This window comes from Dipodomys spectabilis, unplaced genomic scaffold, assembly GCF_019054845.1.
Source record: "Dipodomys spectabilis isolate Male_0828 unplaced genomic scaffold, ASM1905484v1 ptg000024l, whole genome shotgun sequence".
Taxonomy (NCBI): domain Eukaryota; kingdom Metazoa; phylum Chordata; class Mammalia; order Rodentia; family Heteromyidae; genus Dipodomys; species Dipodomys spectabilis.
This window is the reverse complement of record NW_024870701.1, coordinates 12,069,222-12,093,560: the sequence shown is the minus strand read 5'-3', so window position 1 is coordinate 12,093,560 and position 24,339 is coordinate 12,069,222. Positions and strand designations below refer to the sequence as shown.

Sequence of the window (24,339 nt, the reverse complement as noted above, 5' to 3'; positions counted from 1 at the left end):
TGTACTCAAACCCTAATCCCAGCAAGCAAACAAACACACATACACACAAACACACACACAGAGTGTAGAGACTAGAAGCATCTAGGAAGTTTCCAAGAGGAGAGACAGAAAACACTAATTTACCTCTCTGTCCAAAGTAATACTGGTTGTATAAATTTCTCCGGTATCTTTATTTAGGTGGAACACTGGGGGATAGGCGGGCTCCTGAGATACGATTCTGTAGGAAATTTTGGAATTCATTGTGTTGGGCTCATCTGCGTCGGTTGCGGTGATTTTCATCACCAGTGTATCTGGCGTTAGAAGGAAAGGCGGGGGTAAGCCCATTAATATCTGTCCTTATTTCAGTTATGATTTCAGCTTAAAAGGACGTTTGGTCCTCATCAAATTCACAGTTCATCATGATGACAAATTTTAACTGGATGAGGAAGTGTGATGAGAGTATGAAAGGAAGAAAAGAGGATGAAGGCATGCCTGAGGATGAGGGAAGTCCTTAAGGATTGCTAGAGAAGCACCATAAATCTGTTCTAGTAGAAAGATGCATGAGCAGTACATAATCCTAATGCTTATCCAAATAAAAACGATTTATGAGTATAGTAATTCTTTTCATTAGAGCCAAAGAGAAACCTCTCTAGCTCATATATAACAGTGTGTTGTTATATAGAAATGTGGTCAATAAACATTAGTTACAATAAAAGTGAGAGCCCTGGTGGTGCATGCCTATAATCCTAGCCACTCAGGAGATGGAGATTTGAAGTCAGCAGTGGCAGGAAAACCTTCCAGACTCCATCTCCAAAATAACCAGCAAAAAGCCAAGCTGGAGGCATGGCTCAGGTGGTAGAGTGTCAGCCCAACCTCTAAGCCCAGCAAGCATAAGGCTATAAGGTCAAACACTGGTTTCTTCAAATATATATCTACTTTTTTTTGTCCCAGAACTAGCAGACAACTTGCTTTTGTTCCTATGGTTTTGCTGGAACACAGCCACCCCCATTTATTTTTATTGTATCTATGGCTAGTTTTCTTCCACAGGACAGATTCGGGCTGTTGCTATGGAGACTTTACTTCTGCAGGAATTTACCAACTCTTCCCAAGGTAAAAAAAAATACAATGTTTAAAGTCCTCTGAAGTTGTTATTAAAAAATCAATTTTGAACCTAGAGAAATAAGTTTATGATTTGTCTTGTGGGTAGTACTCAATTTGTTGTATGATATAGAATTTTATGTTTATTTACCTACTGGAGAAAAATGACCTGGGATGCTCATTCATGAAAAACAATTCAAGTATTGCTTACGTGCTACACTCAGTTCTTCAATAGAGCCAACAAAGACCTCCTGTGTGAACACTGGCTCATTGTCATTGATGTCAAGAACTTTAATGCGTAGGTCTAATGGTTTCTCAAGGTTGTTTCCTTTCACATCCAAAGCATAACCTGTTAGCTAAAGTCGACATAAGAAAATGAGTAAGATCGGTTGAATCATTATGCAACTGCTTTAGTATATAAAGTAAGGACAGACACCAGGGGACAGGGAGATGAGAGATGGTCATGGGGAGATGAATATTATCGAAGTATATCTGGATTCATTATTCTGTATAATGAATATAAACACATATTCCTATGGAAAGTCTACCCTTTCTTAAAACCAATCTGAGCTGTCATCAAAGCAAAGTGATAGAGTTCAAAGTGTTCTTACCAGAAAAAATGGTGTTTCTTCTCGATCTAGAATTCTGGTAACATTCAAGTCTCCAGTGTCTTTATTAAAAACAAATATACCAAAAGGTGGCTCTGTAATTCCTTTGCCAGTGTATCTGTAGGTAATTTTCAATCCTCTTTCTTCAGCCAGATCAGAATGTATCTACAATTAAAGTAACAGGAATGCCTCGTGTTAAATTCTTCCATAATTCACATGTCAATACTTTTATGGACAGCTTCCCTCTGAGACTGTCGCTGTGGCTGACAGGAAGGAAATGACAAAGACCTGTGCTCCTATCAGGGGGCCTGGGTTCTAATCCTGTCTCAGCAATACTACTTACTTATGTGACACCCAGTTAGTGACCCAATTTCCCTGTGCTTCAGTGTTCTGATCTGTAAAGTGGAGAATGTTCTTAACTTTTAGGGTTATTATAAAACTAAGATACAGTTGGGGTACATGTCTTGGGAGATCCAAAGCATATTTAATTAACTTATTTAATTGTAGTATTGTGGATCAAACCCTAATCCTCATCCATGCTAGGCAAGCACTCATCACCGAGTTAACTCTCCAGCAACAAGGGTGTGGATTTTAGACTTAACACGTATAGTAAAAACTTCAAAGGCAAAATTAGCTTCTTGAAATCTAACCTATCATCTGGAAAGTAGTTGTAACAAAGTGAAGTACCTTGTCGGGGAAACGCTTCAACAAATCATCAATACTTCTAAGCTGCAGGATCTTCAAATTCAGTGTTATAGGGAAACCTACTGAATGATGTGAATGAACGACTCAAAACTTAAAGGGCAAGAGAGAAGGAAAGAAAGAACAGAGAGAAGGAAAGAAAGAAGAAAGAGCTAAAATAAAGGACAGGTGCATGCAATAGGTTTACTATTTTGTGAACCTATATTAAGAAAGAGTGGATTTTAGAAGTTCCTTTTTAAAAAAACTGTTGTTTTAAAAAAAAAACTTAAGGGCTGGGAAGGTGGCTCAGTGGTAGAGTGCTTGCCTAGCACACATGAGGTCCTGGGTTCGATTCCTTAGTGCCACATAAACAAAAAAAAATGATTACTGTAAAAAAGGAACTTAAAAAAAAATTATCCCTTCCCTCAGGAGAAAAAGGAGGGGGTAACAATGCTCAACAAGAAATGTACTTACTCATGTAACTGTAACCCCTCTGTACATCTTTACAATACGATAAAACTTAAAAAAACACCCTAAACAAATGTAAGAATAGATCATCATAATTCTGATACAAGACTGTAGCATGTAATAGTCAATATCAATTGTTAACTTAATTGGATTGAGAAAAGCCTTGAAGGTTAGTAAAGCACATCTCTGGGTGTGTCTGTGAGAATATTTCCATAGCCAATTAAATCATGAGAGTTTTGACTTTCATGAATGATTTAATCCATTGGTAGATCCAAAATCTGAATAAATTATTAGGAGGTGACAGGACTGGGGACAGAGGAGCCTGGTTGGAGTAAGTGGGCCACAGGGATCCTGTCATTGGTCTGTATCTTTCCCTGTCCTCTTCCTGTAAGCAGCACTGTTCTGCTTTCAGTCCAATGTAATGTAAGCTGTTTTACCATACTCTTTCCACTATAAGCAAAATACATCTTTCCATATTTTCGTAAGACTGAATAGACAAAGGTCAAAGTTGGATATAAACCAATATGCGTTCACACAGATACAACCCAGTCACACTGATGTTTACTGAGCAGGTACCATACACTGGCATTGTGCAGGGCACAGGTTCCAAGGACTAAGTCCTGCTCTCCCAGATCTTCTACAGTACTGAAGAAGACAATCAGCTCAACACAATGCATGATACAATGTCGAGTAGTCCAATGTGCTACCAAACAAACTTATGCAGAGTAAGGGTGCAGGGAGAAATGGAGCAAGGCAGAGAGCAGGAGGTGGCACTTGAGCAGATGTCTGATGTGATGCACTGCACATACCTGTGAGTGGATTCCTGGCAGAGAGAGGGAAAAGTCAACACAAGGACACAAGGTGGTGTGTGTGTGTGTGTGTGTGTGTGTGTGTGTGTGTGTGTGTGTGTGTGTGGAGCTGCTGTGCTCATTTCAGGGGATGTAGCAGAGTAGGGGTAAGAAGAGACATTTGCTAAGGACAGAAAGGAGGCCAAGGTCACCAAATCTCTTGAGTTCTCATAGGCCAGTGGAGGGGAGTCAATTGCGTTACAGCAAGGAGCCACTCAGAGAGTCTCCACTAAGGAGATGAATAAGCTTCAAATTGTCCTTTCAAAGGCTTACTGGCTAATTTCTGGAGAATGACTGAGTGGGGGAGGGGCTGGCAGGTGTGTCCAGGAGCGCACGACAAGGTAGAGGGTGAAAGGTGGGAGGTCACAAGGACCTGGACTGGGGTTGGCAGAGGCTGAAGACAAGCAGGTCGCTGGACTATGGATATGTATTTGGTGCAACTGATAGCACTTGCTACCCTTTGGGATTGAAAAACAGGATAGAATTATAGTGTCATTTCTAGAAATTGGCATAACTCAGGCAGAGTAGCTTTAGGGGAGGTAAATCAAGGATTCTGTCTTCTGTGCTTGCTAAGATAAATAGCACTAACTACATAATTTATATTAAGAAACTGGAGTGACGAGGAGTTAATAAGTTATTAATCTAGGACAATGGGCACAGACCAGGGCTGTCCCTTGAAAATATTAAATACTGGTTGTTGTCATTTTGACAATAACTTATACAAAAATACACTCTTTTGAGACACTCTGTTAAACTAAGATTAAACCAATGTTAGTTCCCTTAACTCCTAATAGGAACAAAGCAAAGTTATACGTGTGTGTGTGTGTGTGTGTGTGTGTGTGTGTGTGTGTGTGTGTAATAAAACCTGTCAATGATGCTGGCTTGCAAAGAATGAGAAAGAAGATCTTTAAGTTGGCACATCTGCTAAAAGGCAAGTTTGGCTTATGTTTAACGCATCCAGAATATTGAAGAATTCTGCAATTACATTAATTAATAAAATGGACATGCAAGCTGTCTCATGTTCAACTGTGCACCTTAGATGTGCCTGTTCTGCTTTAGAAGGTACCTTGGCAATTGGATTCTTTCTGGAGAGATCCTCTCCCTCCCGAAGAGCGACGGGGGCAGTGATCCAGGCTCGCTTTTGCCGCACTAGCGTGTGTTTAGGAGACAACTTATTCCCACTTCTTGTGTTTAAGATCTGTAACAACATAATATTGCCAACTATCATATAATTTATGGAACTTTAAAAACAGTGCAAATTTTTTTGTTTGGTTTTTGGTTGGTTGTGGGGCTTGAACTCAAGAGCCTGAATGCTGTCCCTGAATTTTTCTGCTCAAGGCTAGTGCTTCCAGTTTTCTGGTGGTTAACGGAAGACAGGAGTCTCACAGACTTTCCTGCCCAGGCTGGCTTGGGACCACAATCCTCAGGTCTCAGCCTCTTGAGTAGATAGGATTACAGGAGTGAGCCATCAGTGCCTGGCGTTAGTGCACTTTTTAAGGCATATTTTTTTTTAATTTTTTTGACCAGAGAACTTGAACTCTGGACCTTATACTCTTGTTTGACTTTCTTGCTCACAGCTGGTACTCTACCACTTGAATCTATCTCTAGTCCTGCTTTTTGCTGGCTATTTATAAGATGGACTCTTGCAAACTTTTCTCCCTAGGATGACTTTGAATTTCAATCCTCAGGTCTCAGACTCCTGAGCAGTTAGGATTTCAGCCACTGATAGCCATCTATGCTTAACATTTCCAAAAAGCTTTATATTCAAAGAGGAATTCTAGTAAACTCTACAGACATTCAAAATATCATCCTCAAATTTGTAAAGAATTAGAGTTTTGTTTTCCACAGTAACGATAGATTTCCCAGAGTAAAGAGTTTGAAAGTTAATTTAGTAACTTAGCAACCTTACAAACTGGCAAGAGAGGAGTAATAATCCATGTAATTTTTTCTTACTTTGCTATGATGTTTTAAAAATAAGCTGCTACATGTTTTAAGTCTAAACCTCAGCAAACTTAAGATAAACATGACCTACAATGGCACAACTGCCAGTTCACACATTTTTGTTTTGAGGATTAGATAAAGGACTAAATTTCCATTTCTTGTTTTCAGAACCCTGGGAGAAAAATATTCTGTGTATGTTTAGTTGGGTTTCATGGATGAATACATACATATTTTATCCAAGAGACAAAAACCTAGCTGATCTGGTATCTTAAGATCAGAAGTGATTATTATACCAGGTTCATTTTTACCATTTTATTTCATTTTGTTGTAGATATATTCTTATTGCAAAATATTTACCCTGGTTATCCCTAAGTCACTGACTTTGCTTTTATTTGAATTTTTTCTTAACTTAAAAATATACATCAGGAGAGAATGCAGCCATAAACTTCAATGCACATCTTACACAATTAAGAAATTGAGTGACGGGATAGGGTCGGTAGGAATGGGGGAGAATGTTAAAAGGGAGACACTGATCAAGATTCATTGTGTTCGTAAATGAGTCTGTTCAGTGGCAACTCCTTTATATACCTACTTAGAGACAATTGTAAAAGAAATACTCCTTCCCCCAAAATGTAAATCCTAGCCAGGAGGCTGAGCTCTGGAAGACAGAAGTTCAAAGGCAGACCAGAAGAAAAATATGAGAGACTCTGTCTCCAAAGTAACCGGCAAAAAGAAGAGTAGGAGAGATGTTTCAAGTGGTAGAGCATCAGCCGTGGAGAAGCAGTTCAAGCAAGCTTGAGGATCTGAGTTCAAACCCCACTACCAGTAATAAAAGAAAACCACCAAGGACATACATAAAAAAATCACAAATAACATAAAAACTTACAATGGAAGAATTAAAAAGGTAAAACTTCCATTTTGTATAAATTCTCTAGAGAATATGCATTGCTCCAATTGTCTAAGTATATTTTACAACCTTTGTTACTGTGTAGTAGTACCCACGGATAAAGGTCATTTCCTAGGAAACAGGACATTAAACATTCTTGGACTATGTATCTCTGTACTTGTTCAAAGAGAAATGGCTAAGCCAAACTGTCCACCCTGAAATAAATAAGCCTTTGAGTCTCAAGGATGAAATGATTCCCCTTGGAGGACTCCTTACCTCCAAGTGAAGTCCACGTCCAAAGTCCAAGCAGATCTGTAAGATAAAATTACAGACATAACAACAGAAGTTCCACCAATACTACTATCCTTTGGCAAAAGAAATAAAAATATCATTTCTCCCTTTGTCCTTTCTACAGACCCGGACTAGAGGAAGATGCTACATTCTCCTTGGTCTGCACTGCTTCCATCTTAAAACAACTGGCACCATAAAAACCCAAACCAAAAATATGCCCTGAGAAACGTCAGCCATTTCCTGTTTCCCCTTCATCCTATAGTTTTTTTGACACAGGTTTTCTGGGATGTACTTACCTTTCCTCAAAGACCATGAGTATGAGCTGATTCTCCCATCTCAGTCCTTAAAAGGGAACTCCCTGTCTCTGTCTCTGTCTGTCTGTCTGTCTCTCTCTCTCTCTCTCTCACACACACACACACACCCACACACCCCTGCCCATGTTCTGCCTTCTCAGTTGCTCAGTATGATCAGTTCCATTAACTCTTTTTCTTCACAGGCACCATTAAACAGCAGTGTACTACATTCAGTTGTTTATTCTCAATCGGTCCATCAATTCCCATCCTGCTTTCTGAATAGTGCTGCAGCTGCTTTCCAGACCAGTAATCCCCTGCTGGCTTTCCTCATCTCCTAGTACTTTCCAATGTGATCGCCACACGTGGTACCTTAGGTTAATGCTACTTGAAGACAGTGACACAGCTGCTCAGTAGCCATATGTAGCTAGTGGTTGCTGTATGGCCAGTGCAGTTGGAGACCAGCAGACTGATTTGACAGCTGTTTTTAAGAGGTAGCCAATGACAATTAGGGACCCTTCATTTTCGTGGCTCTCATTCCTGCCTCATTGTCCCAGTGACACTGACACCTGATTATTCTCATTGACTCCCTTCCTGCCCTGGCACCACGAAGGCCAACTTCACAGGCATAGAGCAGCTGTGTAGTAGCTGCCCCCCACCTCCCTCTACACAGTACTTTTACTGGCCTTGCAGGTTAACCCCCTGAGACTATTTTCAGTCATTTGCCCTTCCTTCCACGATCAGGTTGAGGCCCTGATTCCTTGCCAAGGTTAACCCCCATCTATATGATTTGCTTTCAGCTCCCCAACTTGTTTTTCCACATGTACCATTTTATAAGAACCTCGGTCCTTCCTTCCTTGGCTAATCAAATATGCTCATGTCTTTGCCATCAGCCAACTAAAACATACTTAGGCTGTGTTTTTGGTAAAGGCACCAGAGCTGAAAGTCTGTTTTGGCCACATTCTATCAGGGGTACATAATATCCACATGACATCAATGATTAAGGATGTATCTGCAGTCTTTCTCCCCTGTGAAGCTACCTCCTTCCTTTTACTCCTGTTTAATCTTTGGAAGTAAATCAGTCTCTTGCCATCTTCAGGGCAGAGGAAAGAATTAAACGCCATCTGCTGGAAGGCAGATGTCTGCACATACTTACAAGATTTCTCTCCTCTCCTTTCTTCTCTCCTTTCCTCTCCTCCCTCCTTTCTTTCCTTCCATCTTCCCTCCCTTCTTTCCTTCCATCTTCCCTCCCTCCCTTCTCATCTGCCTCCTTTTTTCCTTCCTTCCATTTATTTGTTTATTTAAATTAACATGGCTTCTTATATATGATCTTATTCTACAGTATATCCTAATCCTATTTGATCATATTCTTCAAATTGCTTCATCTTTGGTCATTGGGTGATGCTAATTTTTTGCCATGTTCCCATCTCTTTATTTGCTAGCATTTCCTTATCCCCAGCATTTCAAGATGTTCTAGGCTCATCTTCACTGCCGTCTTCCAGCCTTGGAATCAGCCATTTCTCAAGGAAGTTCTGGTTTCTCTAGTCAGAGAATGACATTGAAAAGCCAAGACCTGGAACCAGATTTAGCACATTTGTGATCAAAACTTTCCAGCGTCAGGCAGGATATATTCAGGGAAAGTCAGGTAAGAGGTTTCTTATATTTAACCCTAAAGATTCTGCTTTAATTTTCTTTGTGAAGCAATATCATCTAGTGGAAAGTGTATAGCTTTCAAAATAATCACACATTGGTCCAAACACTGACAAGTTCCCTTTATCATCTATAACCTGAAAATTAAGAATACAAAAGGTGGTAGATACTTCTAACTAACTACCATCTAACTAATTGTCCATCGCTTCTCAGCTTCAGGATTCACAGAATCCATTTTATTCAGATATCAAGGAGTCCCTGATGGTATGTGATACAACATGGTGACATTACCTTTGATGGTGGCTGAATTAGGCAGATACATGTGAATGTTTTGGCTAGTGAGGTATCAGGAAGTCTGCTCACTGATTAGCCTCTATTTTAACCCACTCTGGGGATGGATGGGCAATGATGGAATGGTTATTGCTATCTTAGGGCAAAGAGATGAAGATGAACAAAATGTAGAGCAGCCAAACTGAACTATGACCTCTCAATTTTCATTTGTATTTTAAACAGGCTCTTGCTATATAGCCCAAGTTGGCCTCAAACATGAGAGTCTTCCCAAGTGCTGGAATTACAGACATGCATCACCAAGCTTGGAGACAATCAGCATTGTCAAACCAGCTCATAGAAGGGAGATGTATGCTACTAAAACCTAGTGGGTTAAGACCAGAGATATTGTCAGTCCCGTGTAATGCACAGGACAGCCCCACAAAGCTAATGTTTTCTGGCTCCACATGGAGAAGTACTGAGGATGAGAAAGCTTGACAATGTTTCTCTGACTAAATTTACTTTAATAACTAGAGTGTGATAGATTGACAAATTTCAGAAGACCATGGAGATTGTGGACATTACCAAAATGGTAGCCTAATGCAGAAATAGCTCATGATTGGTCTTTTGTCCTTTCTTCCCTCCCTCCTTTTTATCTCTCCTTCTCTGTGTGTGTGTGTGTGTGTGTGTGTGTGTGTGTGTGTGTGTGTGTGTGTGTGTGTGTGTGTGTGTGTGCCGGTATTGGTACTGGAGCTTTTTCATGCAGGGCTGGCATTCTACCACTTGAGTTACACTCCCATTTCCTGCTTTTGCTGGTTAATTAGAGATACTAGTCTCATACTTTTTTGGCCCTGGCTGGTTTTGAATGGTGATCTTCAGATCTCAGTCTGCTGAGTAGCTAGGGTTATAGGTGTATCTGGCTTTCTTTTCTTTTTTAAAAAGATTTTAATTGTACATAGGGATTACAGTTATATAATTACGGTAATGAGTGTTACCCTCTTCCTTGTTTTCTCCTGCTTTCCCCACCCTCCCGAGTCCCTTCCCCTCAAGTTGTACAGTTCATTTCCAACCTAGTGTCTAGTGAGTATCGCTGCTGCATTGGTTCCCCCTTTGCCCCACTGTTTCTGTGATTCCTTTTCCCTTCTCCAAATCAGATAAACGTATAGACAAGACAAAGGGGAAGCAAATAAAAAAATACAGTGACATGGACAATAAACCAAGGAAAAAATGAAAGAAAAAAGAAATAATTGTAAACAGTTCACTAAAAAAACACCCACTAAAATACCTCTTGTTTCTATATCTTGGAGTTCATTTCAATTATTATCATTTTATATGGTCATATGTACATAGTGAGCTATTGTGTGCCTAGGACTATCCTAGGCAAATACTATTACAAATGAGCGAAGCAAATGGAGCATCAGAAAGCATGACATCACCCCATTCATAGGGAAATGGAAAGACTTGGAAAAAATGATATTAAATGAAGTAAGTCAGACCCAAAGAAACATAGGCTCGCTCTTCCTTCCTTCCTTCCTTCCTTCCTTCATTTTCTTTCTTTCTCTTTCTTTTTACCGTGCTGACCCAGAACATGTACATTCGAGGTAAGTGCTCTACCACTGAGCCACATCCCCAGTCCACCTCAGGTGAACGTGGGTGAGTTCCCCTTGGGATGTAGTAAAAGTGTTAGAAGGGTGTCTGATCAAAATGGCTGGTATGATTTTTCCTACGCACAAAAATCTATAACTCTTCTGCTTCTCACAAGGGAAACAAAAAAGGTCATATACCCCTGCTTGAAGAGGAAAAGTAAACTTCAGTTCCTGCATCCAAAGTCGTTTCAAACGAATCAGAGAAATCCTTTAAAAGTTTCCCCAACTTCTCTCCCTTTATGATTTTTTTTAAAAAGAGAACTTAATTTCTATGGCAAGATCTTGTGATCTTGTGCATCGTGTAGAAACCTGCCTTCTTGATTTTTTTAAAAAAAAAAAAAAAAAAAAAAAAGGTCTTCTTTGGCAGAGGTATGAGGGAAGGGGTCAGATATCACTGCAAAACCCAATCAATCAAAGTAGCCTTTGCTCTCCTGGATCACTTGCACTTTTGGCAAGGATTTTGCTGTTTTGAAGTTACTTTAAATAGTTTTAGAAGCAGAATCTGGAGGAATGCTGGAGGACAGCTTCTCCTGACTGACCTTGAAATGTTTCTCAGTGGTCCCAAGATGCCCTGGGGAGGGAACCCTACAGCTTTAGGATCTCACAGTAAGATATTGTACCTCCCTGCAGATGAGAGGTGGAGGGACACAGAGAAGTTTAAAATCCTGCTTCAACTATGAGGCACTGTACCGGCCTGTTCCTTTTATGTAACCAGAAATAACTTCATAAAGGACAACAGGTATGGTTAAGGGAAGATTGTTGGGTCTTAATTAGAGAAGACTTAGTACATGCTGCTTGTTCGTGTGTGTGTGTGTGTGTGTACTGGGGCTTGAACTCGGGGCCTCAAGTTTTCACCCGCATTTTTTTTGTTTAAGGCTGGCACTCTACTATGTCTATTTCCAACTTTTTGGAGGTCAATTGGAGATAAGAGTCTCATAGAGCCGGGCGCTGGTGGCTCATGCCTGTAATCCTAGCTACTCAGGAGGCTGAGATCTGAGGATCGCGGTTCAAAGCCAGCCCGGGCAGGAGAGACCGTGAGACTCCTATCTCGAATAAACCACCAGAAAACCGGAAGTGGCGCTGTAGCTCAAGTGGTAGAGCGCTCGCCTTGAGCTGAAGAGCTGAGGGACAGCGCCCAGGCCCAGAGTTCAAGCCCCACGACCGACAAAAAAAAAAAAAAAAAGAGTCTCATAGACTTTCTTGTTAGGATGGCTTTAAATCACAATCCTTAGATTTCAGCCTCCTGAGTAGCTAGGATTATAAGCATGAGCCACAGGCATCTGGTTATGATGGTTGTTCTTTAAAAGCAGACACCAGAACCATTGTGTAACACCTGAGTATGTCTCTTTTATAACCATCCTCTGACTAGGTAGAATATTTTGTCATTCTTTGTCCCTCTGTCTCTGCACAAAAGACCAAGTCAAATACGGACCCGAGGGTTCTTGGCTTAACACCAAATCAGCTGTAGAATGATCTAGAAATGGTTCTTAAAAACAGAACTGGAGATAATTCCACAGCTCTCTAGCCACAAAGGTTTGTCAGGATCTTGATAGTCATAAAACTTTACACATCCAAACAGCTTAAATGACCCAGTACAGTGGGTCATTTAATCCTGATAATGAGGATTACTTTAAGTCTGGTGTTGACCAGATTTAGGTTAAAATTTAATTTTGTCCACAATACTCTCTGCCTTTTAAGTTTTTTTTTCAAGGAGGGACAAAAGTATGTATTTTTTATTTTTTTTATTGCTCAGCTTTGTTTGAGGCAGAGTCTCAAGCTGGCCTCAAATTCATGATCCTCCTGCTTTTCCTCCAGTATGCTGGGATTATAGGTATATACCACTGCACCCAACTGACCCAAAGAACTCTGAAACATGGATGTAGCAAGGCTGAGCTACATTTGACTTGGTGGACTGTGCTGTGATTGTACTGTGAATTCTTATTTCTAGTAAAGTCCTGGGTAATATGGTCAGTACTTATATTTTCCCTTTGGTGCAGACCAATTAATGGAAGCCCCTCATTATTTTACTCAGTGGCAAAAGCCTGAGCCTACATCACTTTTGTTTTTAAAGGTGAGAGTTGTCAAACAGTTAAAAAGAGCCTTTTAATATTTAACCTTTTCTGTTTCCATTGATCACAGCATGCCAACAGTGGTTATCATACTTGAATACCATGGGAACACCTGTTATAACAGACTGCTGGGTGGACCCCAGGGTGTGTGCACAGTCTGTCTAGGGTGTGACTCAGGGATATATATTTCTAACAAGTTTCCTGATACCTCTGATGGGACTGGTCCTGAAGGACACTTTTGAAAACTGTTGTGTAAAATCTTGAAAATTCATGCTGGATAGTGAACCCTTCATCACAGGCTGATGAGCAAAAAAAAAAAAAAAAAAAAAAAGAGTGTGTGTGTGTGTGTGTGTGTGTGTGCTGGTACTGGAGACTGAACTCAGGGCCTCTAGGTCTCTCTTAGCCTTTTTTTTTTTTTTACTTCATGGTAGCCAGAATTCTACTTCCTGCCTTTTGCTGGTTAACTGGAGATAAGAGTCTCAAGAACTTTCCTGCTCAGGCTGGCTTTGAACTTGATCTTCAAATCTCACTTCCTGAATAGCTAGGATTATAAGTATGAGCCATGGGTGCCTGGCTAAAAATGATTTTTAAATCAGGAAATTTAGGCACTGGGAGTTATTTCTATCACTAGTTCTCACTTTACAAGTACTAATAAACAGCCTCAGGACTGCTCTAAAGGTTCATACCTCTTTTTCTAGTTTAAGTTTGGCTGCTCCTAAGCATTTGCCCTTTTTGAAATATTATTTTACTGGCATGAAGTTTCACAATGCCTTTGGAATCAGACAAAATAGAACTAAATCTGCATGATACAATTCACATTATTTGGCAGATGAAAATCATGGGCTGTTTCCATCTGCTTTGTTGCAATGTATTCCTAAATTACATTGAAATAGAAAATGAAGAAAAGCAGATTTTTTTCTTTTCACCAACTTTTTAAGAAAACCATTAGATGGCGCTAGTCTGTCAGGAAGATAAAAGTGGTGAACCACCAGAAATCAATCGAGGATTGACTCCAGAAGTAGACTGGCACTCTTTCAAGGAGTGAAAATCAAGGGTGTCAGAAAACTCTACCAGTACTTTTCCAGGAGTCTATATATGAAGTTAGGTAAATCTTGACTTGCATTCCTTCTGTTTTTTTTTTCTTTTCTTTTCTTTTCAAGAATGGCCAACTTGCAAATGAAACTAGTATTCTAGTTCCAGAAACTCAGTTTATGGACAAGAAATTGCAGAAAACTCGGCTATGGAGGGTCGTGACATCTCCAGGCACTCAGTGTTGCATGCAGCTTCATAAATCATTATCATTGCCTAAATTAGTGCCTAGAAATCACAGCAGAGCAAGGTCTTAAGCCTCTTTCCTTTTTTGTTTTTTTTTTTAAACTAGGAGAAATTTCACTTAAACAAATGCTATCTCTTGTTTCTGGACCCTTATTACCTTAACCCAAGAGCATCTTTTCATTTACTTACGGATAAACAACTTTCTATGTTAATGTTTTGTTTTTTGGTCACTGTGAGAGAATAGCTGTGAACAAATTAAAGGAGGATAAACATTTATTTAGGCTCATCTTGTCTGTCTAGTTTCAGTTGACTCTATTGCGTTTAGGCCTATGGTCTAAAAAAACGTCATGGAGACAGGGTGTAGTAGAGGAAAGCTGCTCACCTAACAGCAGCCAGAAAAAGTAGAAAACAAGGGGGAAGAAACAGAGGGAATGAGATATATTCCCCCAACTTCCTCCAACTAGCTGTCCCTTCTACGTTCTACTATCTCCCAACAATGCTATCAAATTATGAATACATACATGGATTAATCTGCTTATAGGGGTAAAGACCTCATGGTCCCCAAACCCCATCAACTGGCAACCAAGCCTTCAACACAGGAGACTTGAGGATCCATTTCATACTTAAACTGTAGTGCCTTCCTAAAAACACTTCCTTTGGAAGTAGCTTTTATTATTATTGTTGTCATTATTTTTTAGCATCTTCTATTAGCTTCTTTCATCACCTAAGGCTACTTATCTCCTACACATCCTTCTACCTTGCATCCTGTGGTAGACTTTTCTAGCTCCACCAAAGGACCACACACTGATCTTTAGGCCTTATAACCTAAAACCTACAACAACATTCTTCTCTTTCTCTTCCAACATCCCACTAATATATAATTATTCTCAGATCCTGGCTGAAATGACCAGTGCTAGTTGGGTGCTCCTTCTGTAGTTCCGTGGGTTGGGTAATCATTCATGTTCTCATCATTCCTCCATTCAGAAGTTGGCTATATCTTCATTTTGCCATCTACTAGACTGTAAGCATCATGATGTCTGTCTTTTTAATAGTCCTTCTCATGTTTAGCATTCTATCTAGCATCATGCAGGGACTCACTAAAGAGTGGTTATGTGTGGCTACTTTTTTCTCTCGTGGGCGTTTCTCATCTTGTCATTACACCACGATAGAAATCCTAGTGTCTCACTTCCTCCACTTTAATCACCAAGCTTTGTACCTTGAAACAAAAACTCAACAGCTTTGGCTCATCACTTGAAATAAAGAAGCTAAATGTCACGGGAGATAACTTCTTATACTGTAAAATAAAATAAGCTGAAAAGCTTTCAAAAGCTGTTGAAGTTTGGTAGACCATCATATTCACTGTTATACCTTGTCTGATCATAAAGGGACTGAGGAATTTCTATTGATAGGTATTTCTGGAACTTAGCCTTTTAGATCCTTCAACTTTTTAATTTTTTATTTCAGAATAATCAGGAAGGATTTGCTCCAACAAATGCTTTTATGGCATTTCATAAAGAATTTTGCCTCAAAGTTACAGTGAAGAAAACATGAAGAACTGGCATTTTAGGTGGTCACGGTGGCACATGTTTGTAATCCCAGCTACGTGGGATGGGGAAGCCATTCTGAACAAAAAGCTAGTGAGATTTCATTTCAACCAATAAGCCAGAGGTGGTGGTACATGCTGGTCATCCTAGCTATGTGGCAGGCCATAGACAGGAAGATCACTGTAGAGGCTGTGTCCCTGGCAAAAAACTGAGACCCTACCTGAAAAATAACCAAAGCAAAAAGGAAAGAGTGGGTGGCTCAAGTAGTAGAATAGTTTTGTAGCAAGCATGAGGCTGTGAATACTGTCAAAAACCAAAAACAAGAACGAAGCTCCCCAAACAACAACAAACAGGTAGCATTTTTCCATTACCCACTCATTTTTAGAAACAAAAATAATGAGATGTTGTACTTCTAGACAACCTCGGTAATTGATTATTCTTATGGCTCAATCTTTACCAGGTAATCAACCCTTGTTTATTCTTATGTCTGCATGACTGAGTCACATATGAGAACATCAAACAGAGCCTTGATGATATTGGTAGCTTACTGATAACAGAAGCTCCTTGCTATGGGCTACGTTGTATGCAGTAGGTATACTGAAATCTGAACCATCAGCACTTCAGAAAGTGACCATGTTTGGAAAGAGGGTATGTGTAGATTTAACCAAGTGGAGCTCATCAGGCTGGACACACAGTCAGTGTAACTGGTGTCCTTGCAGAAGTAGGAAGATGAAGGCACTAGGTGCTGGTGGCTACTCAGGAGGGTGACATCTGAGCATTGTCATTCAAAACCAGCTTGGGCAGAAGTCTGTGAGACTCTTTTCTCCAATTCATTGCCAAAAAAGCCAGAAATGGAGCTGTGTTTCAAACTAGTAGAGCACTAGTCTTGAGCACAAAAGCTCAGGCTGAACCTGAGTTCAATCCACAGGATTGGAGGCATGCGTGCGCGTGAGCACGCGCACACACACACACACACACACACACACACACACACACACACACACACACACAGAGGGGAGATAATAGGAAGGGACAGAAGAAAGAATGTCATGTGATCAGGAGGATGGGCATCAACATCTCCCAGAGAAGGACCACAGACACTTTGGAAAGTCATTAGGTGTTGAGGAGAGGCCTGGTGGAAAGCTGTAAGTTTCAGCAGGAACACAACCTGCACAGGGAGCCATGCCACGGTAAACCTTTGTAGTTTTAAGTGGCCAGCCTTTATGCTTTATTACAGCAGCTCAAGCAAATGAAGACACTGTCAGATAGGTGAGTTCATGGTACCATTTCTGCCTTTGAGTCCTTAAGATGGAGGTTGATTTTTCAAAGACAAGCTTAAGTAGTTAGGAAAAAAATGGAGGCAACTGTCAGAAAAAAAAAACAACCAAACAAAAATCTTTCCAGTATCTTCCTTTGAAGTCTGGTAGAATATACACCTTCTTAGGAAAACATTATGTTCACAAAATACAACATATTATGAATCATCTGTATTAAATTAAATTGTTGCAGGATTTTAAAAAAGGAAATTTATAGTAGAGTAATATTATATTTTGCTATTGATTTTGCTTTTTGAATCAGGGGCTTGCTGTGTAACAACCCAGGCTGGCCTCAAACGCTTACTTCTTCTTCTTGCTTCTACCTCCTGAATGCTGGGATTACAGGTGTGTGCCATCATACCTAGCTACATTTTGCTATCAACACACTAAATGTACAAGTTCTAGTAAAGTCAATTGGTGATATTCAAAATAAATGGTATTTAGAAATAACCATAATATGTGAAAACATTTGTGAATTCTATTGTGACAGTCACAAGCCCTGCTAACATTGCATTATTATCCTACACTCATAATTTAAATAAATATTAAATTTCAATCAGAGGTTAATAGACATATATATATATATACACACATATATAAAATGAATCAATTGTTTATATGATTTTACACAGATATTAAATTTTTATGGAGCGCATATGTATATACAACATATACTTATTAATACATCACACAAATAAAATAAAATTACATATATATGTGTATTATATGTATTTGCAGTGTGCTCTCCCATGTCCAGGAACCCCTGGATTCTATAAGGACAACTTGAGAATGGAGCAATCTTTAGATTTTCTTTAGAAAACTCTTTGTTTCTCCTTTTTGATAGAGGTGGTCTAGCTGGCCATGTGAGTGATATTCAATGATCTCTTTCATGTGCCTTCCTGCATCTGCAGGAGAAGCCACAGCCATCTCTGCAGGCTCCATTCTCAACATGATTTACATTCAGCCCCTCCCTATCCTTCATCTGAAATGTTTAGGACATGAAATGTTGCAGATTTCTGTTTATAATTTTGGAAAATACGCATTGGTTCTACTGCTCGCTCAGTCAGTGCCAGACTGAAAATGCAAAATCTGAAAATGCAAAATCTGATGTTATGAAGCCTACAACTTGTCCAGAACCAACATGTTCGAAAAGATTTGGCTTTTGGAGCATCTAGTATGCTCTACTTGCAGTATAACAAAATTCAAAAGAAAAAAAGCAGAACCTATGTGTTTGCTGTTTTTCCAGCTATGCCTAGATATTGATAGTTATATTATTTTTGTAGTTGTCTTAATTTGCTTCTAGCCTCCATAGTGTCATGAGTGTTAAAGAGCAAAGTGCAGGCCTCCACTCTGTTAGATATCCTAGCAGGTGAGGCATAGGCCCGCAGCTGCCAACAAAAGTAGCATCCTGCTTACAGTGATTACCAGACTGTGGAAGCAGTCTGCTTGATCCTTAGAGAGGCACGAGCTCCTGCAAGGTCCCATTCTGACTCAGTTATTCCTGACAGCTCAAACTGGTGTTGGTTTGTTCAATCTTTTCTAGATGTCTGTAGAGAGATGAATACCCTGAATCTCTTTTTACTGTAACAAGCTACAGTAGATTCTGTTATCACAGAATGAACTCTGGCCCAACAGACTACGATTTATGTTCTTTCCATAAAGGACTATTCTATAGCAAAAGAATGCTTTCCATTCTTCACCAACTCTACTTCCAACTTCAAACACATTGAGAGTGAAATGCTGACATGCTACTCTTCTTAGTATGACCAAACCCTCCGCAGATTCAAATCTATATCACAGAAAATATTATAGGAAATATGTTGTAGTCTAGGTGGCTGGTTACATGGTTATACACACACACACACACACACACACACAGAGGTCCTACTGAGGGCTCCAGTTTTGAAGGCAAATTTTCTACCATTTGAGCCACATCTCCTTTTTTGGCTTTAAAAGTTTCTTTCTTTCTTCCTTTCTTTCTTTTTTAAAGGGTCTCACACTTGCCTGGGCTAGCCTCAAGCCACAGTCCTGTTACCTACACCTTCCATAATCCAATGGCTAGGATTACAGTGTATTACCACCACGCCCAATGACAATCTTACTAACTTTTTGCTTGGTGTGGCCTTGAACTGTAATCTTCCAGATTTCTACCTGCCAAGTATCTGGGATTATATTTGGGAGTCATCACACCCAATATTAGTTACAGTCATTTTTCAAAGGAGCAGTTGATTATTGCCCAATCAGGTAGAAGCACAAAATTGCTAAAAGGGAAAATAGGCCTAAATTATTTAGCTATTTCTCTGTGAGTGTATGAACTGGATTATGTGGTGTAGCCATTGAAAATTAAAGTTATTTTCTTTCTTACATGGTCATCATTGAATATTTGACTTCAAGGTGAACAGGGATCTGGGTCAGCCTGGTATTGTTTTTTTTGGGGGGGTGGGGGGGAGATCCGGTCGTGGGGCCTGAACTCTGGGCCTGGGCACTGTCTCTCAGCTCTTCAGTTCAAGGCTAGCGCTCTACCACTTGAGCCACAGCACCACTTCCGGCTTTTTTCTTTTTGCTTATGTGGTGCTGAGGAATCGAACCCAGGGCCTCATGCATGCAAGGCAAGCGCTCTACCACTGAGCCACGTTCCCAGCCCCAAGCCTTCATCCACAATGAAGGAGTTAGGCTACTCTGGAGGTCAAAAACAAAAATTATGCCTTAGAGAAAGTAGATTAACAAAATAAATTTGTCTGGACACTTATCTCAACAATGTGGGCCACACTAAACGAACTAGAACGTGGAAATAATCTGTACCACAAGCGGCTATTCCTGCCCACCATGACTGCCTGCTGTAGGTGAGAGTTCAGTGAATGTCTGGAGTGAAACCTAGTCACACGTATCTTTATTCTTTATTGATCTAAAAAAAATCTGCCTGTGTGTGTGTGTGTGTGTGTATGTGTGTGTGTGTGTGTGTTCCCTCCCCCACCACAATTATAGACCCATATCCATATCGAGTCATCTTTTGGAAGTCAGAACTTTTAGGGGTGAATGTACTTGGATTTCAATCATTACAAAAAGAGTAGGGTGACGTATCTAATCTCTCTGAACATGTCTTTATGAAGTTTCTGGAAGGTGAGCCCATCACTTAGCCAGTACATTCCTCAATTATGTGTAATCCCTTTAACAAACAGGGAACCCACAGTTTAACAAAAAAAATCCCACCTGAAGCACATAGAAACCAAAGGTAAGACATTGTAGATTCCAGCTCTGAACATTCTCTCCCGTGGAAGAAAAGCTATCTGCTTAAAAAAAGAAAAAAGAAAAGAAAAAAAGGCGGGGGGGAATTTTTCCCCTCCTGAAATCGTGCTTGATGGTGGTGACCCTGTCACCTTTTAAATAAAAAGAACCCTAAAACCACTACAGTGTGTTTTCAAGCACAGGCTTTGTGAACTGTGGAGATAAAGGTCTTCCTGGGAGCGGGTTTTTAATCTCCTTCTTTCCAGAAGCTCTGAAAAATGTATTTCTTGATGAAATTATTTCCAGCTCTTGTTTTGCATTCTAAGAACACAGATCTTTTCCTGGTGTGCCCAGGTCACTGACGCGCATGGGCGACTAAAAGTAAAAAAGGAAATCTAGGAAGCTGTAGAGAAACTTGGAAGGACCTGGCGAGAGGTCTCGGAGGCGGTGGCGCCCCACTTCCTCCAGGGCCTCCCGTCCCCTCCCAAACCTGCACGCACAGCCCCCCAGCGCCAGCCAGCGGGGCTCCCGGTCCCACGGCTCCCTGCACCCACAGATCACAGCCAGGAAAAGTTGTTGGGATCTGGAAATGAGCACGTCGGCAGGGTCGCTGCCCCGTGCGCTGACCCAGATCCGACCCCGCCGCCCGGCCCGTTCCCAGCCCGGGCCGCCGCGCAGCGCGGGGCGCGCGCAGGTCGGGGCGCGGCCGGTGTCCCGGGCGGCCGCGGGGCCCCGCGTCTCACTTACCAGGACAAGCAGCAGCGCGCACCGGCTGCCCGGGCTCCGCGCCATCGCGCCGGGCTCCGCCGCGCCCGCGCCCTCGCCCTCGCCTCCGGCTCCGGCGCTGCCCGGCAGGCTTCCCCGGCAGCCTCGCGAGCGCGCACCCGGCTCCGCCCCGTCTCCCTGCTTCCTCTCGGCCGCCCCACACTCAGGCGCGGCTCCAGGTGTGGCCCCGAGAAAATGGAGCCGGGGGTAGGGGGCAGGGCACCCGGACGGCCCAGGGCGCGGGGCGGGGAGCCGCTCCCCGGGGGAGGCGCCGCGCGCGCTCCCGCCCCAGTCTCACGCGCACCTGGGACAGGGCCTTCCCAGGTAGGGGACTTTGGTTGCTAAGCCCCGCCCCGTTGTCCTGTCCCTCCCCGGGCTCTCCTCCGAGAATGACCGGGAGCGGAGGGCCTCCCGGGCACAAGGGCGGACAGCACTGCGACCCGCAGGGACACTGCCGTGCCAAGGCCCGGAGAAGGTGCGTCAGCCCCAGCGCGAGTGGCCTGGAGACACTGGTGACGGGAGGGACCAGCCCAGGTGCGTGGGGCAGAATTTCAGGTGGTGACTTAGCGAAAGTTTCGAATCTCTCTGCAGTGGACATTTCATTGTTTCCAGCAGGTTCTCAGCTTATCAAGCGCTTGGAGAAACAGTTATTAACAACGGTAACACGAGGACAGTCGTGGTGCCTGCCCGTAATCCCAGCTATTCTGGAGTCAAGAGGCTTGAATCCCAGGCCATTGGGGAGCAAAAATTTCCCAGGCTGTACCTGAAGAAGGAAGGGAGGGAGAGAGGGAGAAAGGGAGAAAGGGAGAGAGGAAGGCAGAAAGGCAGGAGAGAAAAAGAGAGAGAAACAGAGAGAGAGACAGAGAGACAGAGACAGAGAGACCTAGAGACAGAGACAGAGTGGGGTGGGAAAGAAAGAAAGAAAGAAAGAAAGAAAGAAAGAAAGAAAGAAAGAAAGAAAGAAAGAAAGAAAGAAAGAAAGAAAGAAAGAAAGAAAGAAAAGGAGGGCGGGCAAGCAGGTTGGGAGTGTGGCTTATGTAGTGTACTGCCTGTCTGGCCAGAGTAAAGCCCAGAATTCAAACCCAATACCCAAATAACAAAGAATCAAGAATCAAGAACACTTCTTTGACTCCTTGATAGTGAGAGAAAACTACCAGAATTACAGCTAAGAAGAAAACTTAGGAACAACAGCTAGAGAAGGGAAAGTTGTTCCTCTACAGATCACACCTTTAGCAAGCGGAAGTTCCTCTCTAAGAATAACTGGCTCTGGCCTGGACAAGCCTTTCAGGGTCTCAGGTCCCAGATCTCTCAAGGAGGATTAATTCCCCCAATTTATAGGGCCATTGTACAAATCGAATCAGTCTATGTGAAACACTGCCTGTTTAGCACTAGTGAGTTTAATCAATTGGAGGAGTGGAAGAGCCTCTGTAAATATAGGAGGGTTGGCCAGGTTTTCATTGGATGGACTTCTATTTGCAGTCAGAGTGCCTACCCTTTGCTCTGGGGTTTTCCTACCTCTCCTCCTCCCTTTCCAATTTAGCCAGTTGCAATTGCCTTCTCTTCACTAGTTCCTGTCTCTCCAAGAGAGCTAGCTAGCTCTCATTGAGCTTAGAAACCCACTCTCCTATGTTTGGAGATTAGCTGCTGTACCCTCTTCCCCCTATTCTGTGCATTACATACAGTTTGAGAGTTAGCTGAGATGAAGCATCTAAGGGTCTCTGCCTGGTAACAGAAAAGGACAGAATGAAAGGGTATTTCAGAAGACACAGCAGTATACAAGTAGGCAGAGGATAAGCAATAGATGGAGACAAAACAGCCAGAGAGATGGGAATAAACTGGTGAAGGTTTCTGCTTCCCCAACTCACTTGCAATTGTGTCCTTACCATGTCACAGACTCCAGTGCCTTCACATAGTGCCCTGAACGAAGGCAGACAGATGCTCAGTACACGTGGGTACCTGGCTGAATATAGAGGGAAGAATGTCTTTTAGTTTCTTCTCCTTTATCTTAAGCTGAATGTGGGCGGCAGCATACTCTGGCCCTAATTCCATTCCCCACCATGCCAAGAAAACTCCTAATTAAAGAAGGCAGGTTTAAACCACAAGGTGTTCCCAAATCATCCCAGGAAGTTTTTTTTTTTTTAAATCAGTCCTGCCTAAAAGCAGTGCTTTTGCAATTGAGGCCTGTGGACAAGTATTTCTGCCTCATTATCAAGACTGCGGTTTCTGCTTAGTAATGAAGATAATGATAGCCTCCAGAGGGAGAAATAACTAATATAAAAAATTTCTTTTAGCTGGGCGCCTGTGGCTCATGCCTGAAATCCTAGGTACTCAAGAGGCTGAGATCTGAGAACTGCAGATACAAGTCTGTTGGGGCAGAAAAGTCCCTATGAAACATTTTTTTTTGTTTTTTGTTTTTGTTTTTGTTTTTGGTAAGTTGTGGGGCCTGAACTCTGGGCCTGAGCGCTGTCCCTCAGCTCTTCAGCTCAATGCTAGCTCTCTACCACAGGAGCCACAGTGTCACTTCTGGCATTTTCTGCTTATGTGGTGCTGAGGAATCAAACCTAGGGCTTCATGTATACAAGGCAAGCACTCTACTACTGAGCCACCTTCCCAGCCCCGCCATGAAACTCCTATTTCCATTTAACCATTCAAAAGCCAGAAGTGGGGCTGTGGCTCCAAGTAGTAGAGCGCTAGCCTTGAGTAAAAAGAGCTCAGAGACAGGGCCCAATTTTTTTTTATTTTGTTGGATTATTCACTGTCCCCTGGAGGCTGTCATCTAAAGTTAGTTTCAAGGTAGTATGCCTTCTAAAAGGCATTTATCTCAAGGCATTGAGAGAAGGTGTTAGTATATACACACCATCCAATGCTATGTAAAAATCATTCTTGAACTAATTCTACTTTAAAATTCCAGAGCATGTGACTGAGGAAGTTGAAGGGACTTGTTGAAAATCAGATGACTCACATAGTGCTTTATCTCCTAGACTGTCCTGGAACTCACTATGTAGGGAGGACTTACTATGTAGGCTGACCTTGAAAACCAAATTTCCCAAGTCAGTTTCCCAAGTGCTGGGATTATAGGTATAAGCCAGCCTGCTCAGCACTTCTGATTTCTTTATACTGAGAGGAGAGTACCATAAATCTCTCTATGCAAAATTAAAATGGATTATTAGCAGTAGAGTACCAAAATTGCTTTAACATAAGTTGAAGAACTCATAGGATGTAGAAATTTTAACATTCCTTTCCCCAAATTAGTTGAATGTTATGGTAAAATTTTCTTAAGATGCTCAGAAAACACCTAAGATATATTCAACATAACTATCTGAGTAAATGTTTTCATAATACCTTACTTCCTGCATGCAGATGAGAATAGGCTTTTCAAGAGATGAGCTCATCTGGATCATCTCTTACTATCATCTAGAACAAAAAGAGTTAAAAATTCATAAATACCAATAAAAATAGTTTTTCCTGTCTACTCACTTATTCCTTACTCCC

General features: G+C 41.6%; 1 protein-coding gene across 1 annotated transcript in view; it reads right to left on the bottom strand.

The window, feature by feature from the left end:
• Dsg2 (desmoglein 2) overlaps positions 1-20,961 on the bottom strand; it is a 40,256-nt gene extending 19,295 nt beyond the window's left edge. Inside the window, exons 1-6 of the mRNA XM_042675141.1 lie at positions 20,830-20,961; positions 6,786-6,821; positions 4,749-4,880; positions 1,689-1,850; positions 1,289-1,433; positions 124-290 (exon numbers count right to left, since the gene is read on the bottom strand). Coding sequence (XP_042531075.1) covers positions 124-290; positions 1,289-1,433; positions 1,689-1,850; positions 4,749-4,880; positions 6,786-6,821; positions 20,830-20,874 — 687 coding nt within the window. The 5' untranslated portion in view covers positions 20,875-20,961. The remainder of the gene's footprint in view (positions 1-123; positions 291-1,288; positions 1,434-1,688; positions 1,851-4,748; positions 4,881-6,785; positions 6,822-20,829) is intronic.
• Between the last annotated feature and the right edge of the window lie 3,378 nt (positions 20,962-24,339).